An 11,064-nucleotide genomic window follows, 5' to 3' on the forward strand; every position below is an offset into this window, starting at 1 on the left:
AAAAAGTATATACCTCGGAGTGTACCTGTCTATCGGCGAGGGGCGTCAGTGGGGCAGATTTCGTTGCTTGGTTCAGCCAAAGTACCCCAGCGCGTAACGTCTTTAGTTGTATCCGCTGACGAAGTTTGATTGAAAAATGCCGATCCCAAAGGATAATTGCTCCGTCGAATGGCGATTTTGTCGGCATGTTTTTTCACTTTTGTTGCATGATCTGTCAGTGCCACGCATCCACGGGAGCCATAGTTAATTAAGTCACTACAATACACACAATAAGCTTTGCCTGCTACGTCTGGTTTCTTCAAAAATTGTCCAAGAGCTTCTGTAACTTCGTCGAACTTGGAACCAATTTTAACCTTTACAGTGACTTTTCTGTCAAGCCAGTCCAATCGGAATTTATTCTTGACATTTGAGTCAAATTCTAGGATTAAAGACTCCTGATCTTTCGTCAAAATTTTCATAATTCCGCTCAAAACGATCCCAGAACAATGAATTTGCGAGACGAACAGGCCGCCATGAATCAGGTAAAACAATATGTTACATGCAATTTGATTGGTCCAATCGCTTGTAGTTAACCAATCGCTGGGCCGTTTATAATCGAGCTAAGACTTCCGCAACAAATAATGCCTTCAAATTGCCATGTATGTACATTATTGTCATTGCAGTTGCAAGACAAGTACATTTATTTAAAAAAAAAAAAACAACTGTGTTAGTTCAAATATTCTTGTTTTGGTGTTTTTCCAAACAAAAAATTATCAATAAGAATACCATTAAGGCACCAGCTCGATAAGCATTATCGTTTAGTCTAGGACCTACATGTATTTGTCTCCAAATCTTTGAAATAGATCCGCATTGCAGATGATTGTCATTGCAGTTGCAAGACAAGTACATTTATTAAAAAAAAAAAAAAACAACTGTGTTAGTTCAAATATTCTTGTTTTGGTGTTTTTCCAAACAAAAAATTATCAATAAGAATACCATTAAGGCACCAGCTCGATAAGCATTATCGTTTAGTCTAGGACCTACATGTATTTGTCTCCAAATCTTTGAAATAGATCCGCATTGCAGATGACACAAGCATCTTAGTTTCTGGGGATAACTTGCAGCAACTTCCGCAGACTGGTCCCAAGTGGGCCACGAGGGATGTAGAGGGAAAATGATGAATAAATACATTTATTTGTGTGTCCGTGTGCTTGCTCTCTCTCTCTCTCTCTCTCTCTCTCTCTATATATATATATATATATATATATATATATATTTTTTTTTTTTTTTGTGTGTGTGTGTGTGTGTGATAGTGTACACTCTGCCCAAAGCATCCTACCAGTTTCACTTTCACAAAAACAGTCTTAAAAATAAATCAAATTAAAAAGTAGGTCACCTTCAACCTGCAGTGGCACATGACCTGCATGACAGGAAGTTGTTAGCGATTTATCTATTTATATTTGGGTTACCCTCAATCAAAGTATGCTTGATCTGCAATTCACTGATGGCGTGCATGTGAGGTAACGGGTCGATCGTGGGAGGGTGGATGCTTGAAAAGTAGATCTTTGTAAGAAAAAGTTGGGCCCCCTGGTCTAAACAATCCACAATGCTAGAAATAATCTATTACCCGCAAATATACAGGCAGTGTTGATTAAAAGTTGAGGAGACTACTAAATTTCAAGGTCTGCTGCACACGTATAATGAAAGAGTCTTTTTGCAACAGCATCTATGGGCTAACACTTTGGAATAAGGTTAGAGTAGAAGTACAGAAAAGTCTAAACATAAGACAGTTGAAAAACAATGCTTCCTAATCTTGTTTTTTTGTTTAATCGAAATTATACTGAGCGCAATTTTTATTGAAAATGAACATGTGTCGATCATTAATTATTGATATTGTAAAGTCCTAGATGAGAAAAAGAATAGCTATTAACAAAGTGATGAAGTATGACAGATTTGGTGTTTTGTTACAAATAACGCTGTGTGTATCAGATCCATTCAGAGATAAAAACTAAAACCTTGATCTTGTCTCCTATTCATGCCCCAGCTGCAGTAAATATTTTCAGTCTACACCAAAAATCATTTGGCCTCACTGTTCCACCATTTTTAGAAGGACGTGTGTCATGCCCAATCTACAAAACACTTTGTTTTTGCCATTTTCCACAAATTAAATGACAAGTTGATTTCTCTCAAATGTAACCACCAAAAGTGTAAACTTCTCATTAGTGGGTGACACTATCATGATGAGTTGGTGTCACTGCATTTACATCACACTACCCGTCACCGTGGTTTAGATTTATTATTCTAAACCGTAGCACAAGGAAGTGAACAGTACCGCTTGGTGGGCATACTCCCACTAGCTTGTTGAAGCTAAATGTCACAAAATGTCTCCCCATACCCAAAGGGGATAATATATTTTCCTCCAAACAAATTAGATCCTGCCCTCTATCTCCATAGATTCTAACATGGTGTCTGGATTCTTCTCCTGTTATTGCAACAGCAGGTGACACTCACCTTCCACCTCACAATCCAAGCCAGGTCCATTCTGGGTAGGAAGAAAAAGAGCTTGTGGTAGGCTCCCAGTGCAAGCTCTTCCTCTGAACCGTGTTTCAGGGCGGACAGTAAGTAGGTGCTGAAGAAGAGGAAGCCTAGCGAAGTCACAACATATGGCACCAGAAGACCGTCCTTCAGAAGCAGAGGCAGCATGCTGTGCAGGCAGACATGGGGCGAAAAAAACCAAAAAAAAAAAAACAAAGTGGGTTTTCAAGGACATCTTCATGTGTGACTCATTTCAACCTGAAGTTTGATGCCCAAGACTTATTAATATGAATGACATACGCCAAGCAGAATGGTCATTAGGTTCAGAATCACAAATCTGTTTGGCAGAGTGTCGGAGCAACACGACATAGTCAAACCTTTATCTCAGCGGTCCTGCACCAGCATTTTGTCCCTGAGAGAAATAACGACCTTATACGAAGCTTAACTTTGTTACGCGGATGGCCGTGGACAAGAACAACAATTGACTGATACTCAATCGCACAACACCCCAACTATCAAAATCCTCAATTCTCAGCCACTCATTCGTTTTCTCTGTGCAAACAGAGAAACGCCCCATTCAACAGCTAAACATTTTAGAAACACATAATCAATTTGAACAGACTGGTTACATTCTGGCCTCTCTCCCTGTTCAACTCGAGCATTCATTCAGCCAATTGCGCAAACAAAAGATGTATTTTTTAAGATAATACAGCCGGGAGAGGATGCCCATTATGTCCATGTCAGACTGTACGGAGAAACTGGAGAATGACCTTCTGTCCCTATACAATGCGCACTTAGAGAGCAGGCATTCTGACTATGTAGGGTAATCCCCATGTATCCTTATCCGAAACCCCACACACAACAATTAGAGCTGCCGGAAGAATTTAACAACAGCTGGTGAAAGTTGAGGAAGCACCTGAAACACGACTTGTCTTGCCAAAAGCAGTCCTCACCTCAACCCCTAGCATCTCACTGACATTTTCAAGACGATTACCATGACATTTGCCATTTGATAGTGATCAGATTATAGACGGTAAAAGCATGTAAGAATAACAATTAAACCTTATGTGAAAATGAATTGACAGCTTTCTATGGACTGATGACTTTGTCCCAGGTCATTACACAACTTTGGCAACTTTTGCAATGAATGACATCAGTTTATTATTTATACGGTGTGTTCTTCAAAGAAACATTTACATTTGACCTTGACTCCAGGTTTAGAGTTCTGCTTGGTTAAGTGGTTAAGAACAGCACCTGCCGAATAACTTTGCAGGGGGAAAGACCGAGCTGAGAAAGACGCAATGAGAAACATATACACAACACCACCCCCAACTCTCGTCCTAGAGCAAGGAACTGACAGCCTGAACTACTCCCCAGGCGCTACATAAGTCACCTTGTGATCCAGCGTGTCACTCATGTTTGCAGTCTTAATACTGTAATGGCCTAAATGCAGAGGATGTATTTTGTGAATATGCATTTAAAAAGCTTTGTCATAGCCTTCAATATTCTATCTAGAATAGATTCATTGTTGGTTAATCATTGTAACCATAACATAGCATTTCTGAAAGATTCAAATTCTTAATTGAGGGAAAAAAAAAAAAGCCCAACAATATTCTGACCAGGGCAACTGTCATCACCAATAATACAGAGGAAAGACAAGCTTCCATTCGTGAAATAGGTTGAGAAAGCCACAGTTTGATTTACCTGAATGTAGAAGCTTGCAGAAACCAAACACACACCAGTGGAAAGTCATTCAGGAAGAGACAGACGGGCCTAGAAAAGATATAAGTGGGTTGTCAACGCACCATGCAGGAGAGAGGATTTGAGGCTGTGTTGGGTCAGCACTAAATGTATGCTTGCAGCACGTCTTTCTCATGTTAAGATAATAATACAAGACCAACTTGAACTGGTCACTCCTCACCCAGCAGTTACCATTTGACCCGATTTACCAGACAAAGTAAGTACCGGTGGGTCTTTTACTGTAACAGAACCATTTTTTTCCAAGTGTTTCATTACATCAGGACGGGCAGTATTTTGACACGACTTTACAATGTTAACTTAATGTCTGCCTTCTTGATCAGTGCTGACAAGTGACTTGTACACCTTGTATGCACAGAAGGGGGCACTTTCCACCAGTCCCTGATCCCATAATTACAGTCAGTGCTCTTTGCCGATCCTGTTACAGCCCAATAATTGATCCTGCGCAAACAACGTCCGAGTTGCTGCCTTCCATTCTTTCCTAATCCCTGGACATGCATTACTGATTGATTTATGGGGACAGGTGGTAGATATAACTCAAGAATTAATAAAGCAACAATCTAGATTAATACATGATCCTAGATCTAGAAACCAAAGCCCCCGTTCTCAAACGTACCCGTGGCCTCACCCTCTACCTTAATATTGTGGTCATGAAATGCACACGTTTACAAGAGATGCATCTTTGATGGTGATGAATTGGATTGATATGTGTTTGTAACAATGTTAAATTGAGCAACGTTGGGTTATTGAGCAAACGTGAATGTAACACAACCTTGCAGCTCTTGGCAAATGATGCCATATATACAAACTGTATAAAAAAAGCTGTACTTACAAGGATGCCAAGAGAATGGACTTCTCATGTACTTGATAGGAGAAGAGGAAGAAGCCCAGAGATGAGTTGACCTAAAAGGGAAACAGATCTTGTGCGATTATACTACCTCAATGAATCTCAACAACACTTAGACGGGTAGTAATGAGATGATCAAAAACAGATGTATATATTTCCAAGAAAATCTTACGATACCCTTTACACTATACTCAGTAAATAATAGAACAGGCAAAAATGATAATAATAATAAAAATGGAAGAGTCATATGCGGTAGGCTGTACAAACTTGGGCCTTCATCACTCACCAAGGTCAGTTTAAACTGCCAGAATGTCGGTTTTGTCAACACTCTGATACAGGATGGAAGGACTGCCAGGACAGTGCAGGCCAAACTGGAATAAAGCGCACACACACACACACACACACACACACACACACACACACACACACACACACACACACACACACACACACACACACACACACACACACACACACACAGATATTTAAGCACCTGAAAATATTAAATGAGAATTTTCACATTAAATTCAAATTGGCTGCACGTTTTCAGTTAACTTCCCTAACATCCCATTCGCATCAAATTGGCCACAATTTGACGAACATTCAAGTGTGTATAGAATTAGGACAAAACTTTGTGACCGTATGTGCAAACACAATCAGACGGAGACAGAACTCCGTTTGACATTAAGTGGAACGTTTTGTTTATTGACATGCCTTCATGTCAACAGGGCAATTAGAGAAATAGTCAATTTCCATACTGCTTGTCCATATTAGCAATCGTGGGTGAGCGGAAGCCAATTCCAGCTGACTTTGGGTGAAAGGTAGGTTGTGTTCTTGACTGGTCGTCAGTCGATCATAGGACATACAGTGTAATGCAGATACAAACAACCATACACGCTCACATTCACACCTACGGGCAATTAAGTCTTTCATTAACCAAACATCGATTTTTGGAATGTGGGAGAAAGCCTGAGTGCCTCGAGAGAAAACCCATACACGCACTTAGAGAACATGCTAATTCCACACAAGAAGCCCTTTACCCAGATTTGAACGTGTCAAACCCAAACATTCAAAGAACTGTCATCACACAAGTGGATCCTCTCGTTTTCCTATCTTGGAGGTTCTTGCTATGTAGAACAACTAAACACTGCCACCCCTCTCAGGGGACCATTAGTTTAACCCTTCAATTGTCACCTTCTGAGGGGGGAAGCAGCAGAGGAGAGGGATTAGGTGTTAGTATGTGTTGAGAGGTCAGTCAGCAGGTTTAAGGCGTCAGAGCAGCATTGTATTTGCAACAACGAATTGTGTGCCAGATGGAGAGCTGTGTAAAACAACAACGCTGCAAAGCAGACATGGTGGAACTCAAGTCATTCACTGTGTAAAAGTATGCATGTCTTATGTGGAAAGGTGGCATTTTACAGTCCAGAAGGACACAGATACTGTTTCACAGCATATTCGGTCTATGTACACGGCACACCAACGCAGAAGCATTTAGCAAACAACCAGTGCCAAAGGACAAGTGTTTTTCATTTGTTTGAAATTCGCCACAGTCAAAGAGGTCCAACTTGATCCCGGGACTTAGCAGCCTGGCAAAAACATGCTCATGCAGCGAACATAGGACTCCTATATTTAGAGTGATAGGTTATTTAAGCACAGTCGTCCGCAGCACAACTGTTATATCAACTGCTTCCTCCCAGTGATTTACAGGATCTCAGCTTTAGTTCAAAATAGAAATTCAAAATGCTTCTGAGATCTGCTTTATTTAGAGAAAAAAAAAAAAGGTTCTGTCGCCTTTTTTTTGCTCTATACAAACAACACCGGCCTCAACAGCACCAAGAGCAACCAAAGCTCTTGTTGTCATCACATTTCTAAAAACAGCTGACTTCATGTTTAGAAGGTCCTCACAAGATGTATCTACTTCACTAGAACACAGTATTCACACCCTTGGGCAGGCTTTTTTTCTCATTGGTTCAAAATGAAAGATACCACAACATGAAACAGGATGGAGGAGAGCCAAACAAAACACACACACATCCAAACAACCTAGAAAAAATTACAGAAGAGAAACAACAAAAGGCAGCAAATATGAGGCTTTTTAATCAGATGATATTACCTGAGGTAGAGTTGGAAGTCAGTGGACAGAATGGATCTGATCTTTATCAGGATGTTCAAGCTGCACCATGTGTTGGCCACCTTATCCTGTCCACATGCACACTTGGTTAAATGCGAAGTGATGACATTCAAACTCATCGTCGTCATACACAACAGACACTAAACACTTGACAAGTGCATTCGAGCACGCCATAACTATTTATTATTGTATGCTTTTTATAGTGCTAGACTGTTTTGACACATGCCGAACATAACTCTGGATTCCATTTTATAGGCAGAGCAAATAAATGGAGTAATTTCCCTCTGCAAGTGCAATAGATTTGGTTGATGCATTCCTGAGGGACAGTTCCACCGGACAGCTCTAAGGTGTTACAAGTAGCCCCCCTGTCAGCGCGGGACTTATTTGTAAACTTGGAGATACCAGGTCAATGGTCAAACTATAAGTAGTTTCTGCTAACCGCCACATCAAGACCAATCGCAGGACACAATCTAACTGAAGACTGACTGTGCTCAAAGTGGTCATCTTGTGCAGGAATAAATATTTGAATCATCAGATTTATGAAAGCTGGGGTGTGAAAAATTAGACTGTCTATGCTTTCATTGGTGTATGACACGCTTCATTTTTCATCATTTTATGACAAAAGGTCCAAATTCATAAAGGAAAGGAGCAATATTTTACACGGGAATAAAATTTGTGTCTTACTGGTGATATTTACAAAACACCCGTACTGGAAATATATACAAACTGTATACAGAGGACCGCAAAAGTAAGAAAATGAATCTGTAAATTCCTTTTCTCTTGAATTAATCAATTCTTGTTGTCTGTTGTCTGTTTAAGAGGGAGGAAATTTCATCACATTTGACAATAAAGTTGTACTTGATACTTGATCAAAAAAATCTTTGACAATTATTTTTACCTCATTCGTATGTTTTTTTTCGTTTTGTGAATAACCTGACAAGCTCCCTTTCAAGTTGCACAAATAGTGACTTTTGGGTCACGGGGGAGATAGTTGTGTCTGGTTCAGGTCAGACTTACAGTGCTTTGAGAACAGATATTATTAAACTAACTTAGCTGCCTCTGTGCACTATAATGTCAGACGACAACACAGAGACCACATGACAAGATCAGCTTCTTCACTTCTTTGGTCTCGGGCCACACGACGAGAAATCCTCTTTCTGGCCTATTTCTGTCTCTCTTCCATGCTACAGCTGCTCGCGGCACAGCTGTGCGGACCCTCGTGTTAGCCCTGTCAGCATTTGGGCTTTCCAATGTTATACTGGCTCAACTGCAGCCCTCTCGATTTTCCTCGTCGTCCCACTCCAAATAACTACCATGGGAAATGTTCTTGAATGCCACCTAAAGGCAACACATGAACGGAGGGGCGGCTGTTGTGGGCCGGGGACAATTTCAAATGGGGCGAGAGTGGTACGGCTCTGTCACCTATAAGCTATGTTAGACAGGGAGAAGCATTTGGTGCCATTTTTGTGAGCAGAGGGCAACCTGAGATGAAAGAATGTAGTTCAGTGGGTAAACTTACAACTGCTCCAACCCAGTAGTCGCACCACCAGTCACCGCCCCTCCCCTCCCCTGATACCCCTTCCTCTACTCACCCTGTTTCTTTACTCGAAGTGTATGCTTGTGCTCACAATTTCACAATTAGTTCAAGACAATTTGCCCCAGCCGAATGGCACCTCGTGGCTGTATAGAACAAATCCAGTCACAGAGATAATAGATAACCCTTTTTGGTCAGTTCCCATTCATTTCGACCTTTTTAAAGAAGCCGCGACGTTTCCGCTTTCAAGACCGGCAAATACAAATGGACTGTGTCGAACAATGGTAATTAATACAGAATCTGAGCTGGAGAACCAGCCCAGCAGTGAGTAGTGCTGCAATGTTGCCGTGCAATAAACAATAAGACTGCAGAGTCTGAATCAATCGTTTTCCTTCACTTTGCATTCCCTTAAGTTTCCCAGAGACAGTGTAACAGATCTGACCTTTCCAAGATTTGATTCCTCTTATCTCTTTCTGATTGGCACTGAAGGACTTAACAATGTTTGCCATGCTTTGAGGATGGAACCGCTTGAAAGGCACGAGGAGGTTTTGCTTGACCTTAATGAAAAGGACACATCTTGCTGCGTGTTTGTCACCAAATCCATGAAATAAGGACTTAAATTACTTGGGAATGAAATGTCATTCCCAGGAAAATGTCCGATCATGACTAATCACGGAACCAATTTTTTTTCGCTCATTTATCATCTCCCAATTATTTCTTGGAAGAACATATTTTGAGGTGCAAGCCGCAATTCCTTGACAAGTGTAGAAATGTTTTCTCTAAATGAAGCTCACATTTTTCTTCTCGCTTTTTATTCAACCCATGTACCTCAAACAGGCCTCGAGCCACTGGAAAGATTCTCCTGAGCACCTGCAAGGTCTGAGCGGGGTCAGACAGGAAGGGCAACCAGCAGAGGGCAAAAGTCACCAACACTGCAGCTGCGACTTTCACTAACATCAACAACCTACATTAAAAGGATCACAAAAAAAAAAAAAAACACTTTAAATGCATCAAAAGACAGGCTTTGTCGAGCAATGAAATATGAATGTCCATGAGCAATGATATCTCAAAATCAAAATGTTTATTTGGCATGTCCCCAGTTAAGGCGTATTTTGGAATGCAGTGAAAGCCCTGCATCAGCTGAGAGTCTCCAGTATAGGTCAGACTCTGCAGTGATCTTGTCAGCTGTAGCTGTGGAAAGCTGCTGCACACACGGGCATAGCTGAAGAGTTTGGACATAGCTAGAGTGTCATCTGGACATATCTTCCCACCAACCCTTCTAATCCAGCTCTCCATTTGCTTTAAATGTCCTTGGAACATTGTTACTAGATAAATAGACACAAGTAACTGCATCCTAGCTGATTACCTCAGTCATTCTGTGACGCTCCAGTGAACTGTGCCTTCTTTCCAAGTGACAGAAGGTCGAAACAATATGATGGCAAAATTAGAATTGACTAAACTGAGGTCTTTGTTGGTTGGGTGATGACGTGCATCAAGGACAACGCAAAGCAAAGTTACATACTCATCTGTCAGAACACTTGGTACACTCACCCTCGCCCCATCAGGCCCATTTTGACACACTTTCCCAGGAGGTAGCAGAAGAAGGGCAGAGCGTGGTAGAGCTCCATCTGTTTGTAGTTGAGGGCCAGGGAGAAGGCCATTGAGCCCAGTCCATCCCAGCTCAGTCCCAGAGCCAGAACAGCCCACAGGGCAAAGCCCAGGCTCACTGCATTGTACCTTGTATTGTTAAGATCAATCTTATATAAACACCAGTGTTTTCACATCATGCCAAGATGTGAGGATGTTAACAATCGATTTCCAAATGCGGTAACCAGATGAAAACATTTATTTTGTCAATTCAATTTTTATTCTCCAGGTCTGCTCCAGGAACACAGAATGTGCCACACGTAGCGGAGCATCCTAAATCTGCTCCAGGCAAAGCTTTCCCTACTTTGAAATGGTGTTTGTCATAAGTTCTCATTACAATTACATTTTAATGAGAATGTCCTACAGGGCATGGGTCTTCAACCACCGGTTTCGGTGTCATTTGATATTAGGCCACATAAAGAGATATTTTTAAGGATTAGGTGGTAATCAGTTCCGCCTCTCTCTTCAACCGAGCGTTCAAGAGATGCTGCCCCAAGTCCGATGGCACGACCACAAAGTCGATCATTGAACTGCGGTCTACGGTTTACCGTTGACGATTGCACATATGGACACCCTTACACTTGAATACGATGTTCGTTATAGACCACTGGTGTCAAACTCAAGGCCCGGGGG

At 41.3% G+C, this 11,064-nt stretch overlaps 1 protein-coding gene across 1 annotated transcript in view; it reads right to left on the minus strand.

Moving 5' to 3' along the window:
• Window positions 1–11,034, minus strand: part of LOC109519100 (dolichyl pyrophosphate Man9GlcNAc2 alpha-1,3-glucosyltransferase-like) — an 18,523-nt gene extending 7,489 nt beyond the window's left edge. The window contains exons 1-7 of the mRNA XM_019875429.1: window positions 10,336–11,034; window positions 9,613–9,748; window positions 7,233–7,318; window positions 5,406–5,490; window positions 5,105–5,175; window positions 4,219–4,287; window positions 2,491–2,683 (exon numbers count right to left, since the gene is read on the minus strand). Coding sequence (XP_019730988.1) covers window positions 2,491–2,683; window positions 4,219–4,287; window positions 5,105–5,175; window positions 5,406–5,490; window positions 7,233–7,318; window positions 9,613–9,748; window positions 10,336–10,445 — 750 coding nt within the window. The 5' untranslated portion in view covers window positions 10,446–11,034. The remainder of the gene's footprint in view (window positions 1–2,490; window positions 2,684–4,218; window positions 4,288–5,104; window positions 5,176–5,405; window positions 5,491–7,232; window positions 7,319–9,612; window positions 9,749–10,335) is intronic.
• Between the last annotated feature and the right edge of the window lie 30 nt (window positions 11,035–11,064).

This window comes from Hippocampus comes, unplaced genomic scaffold (assembly GCF_001891065.2).
Source record: "Hippocampus comes isolate QL1 unplaced genomic scaffold, H_comes_QL1_v1.1 scaffold132, whole genome shotgun sequence".
In the NCBI taxonomy this organism is placed as follows: Eukaryota; Metazoa; Chordata; class Actinopteri; order Syngnathiformes; family Syngnathidae; genus Hippocampus; species Hippocampus comes.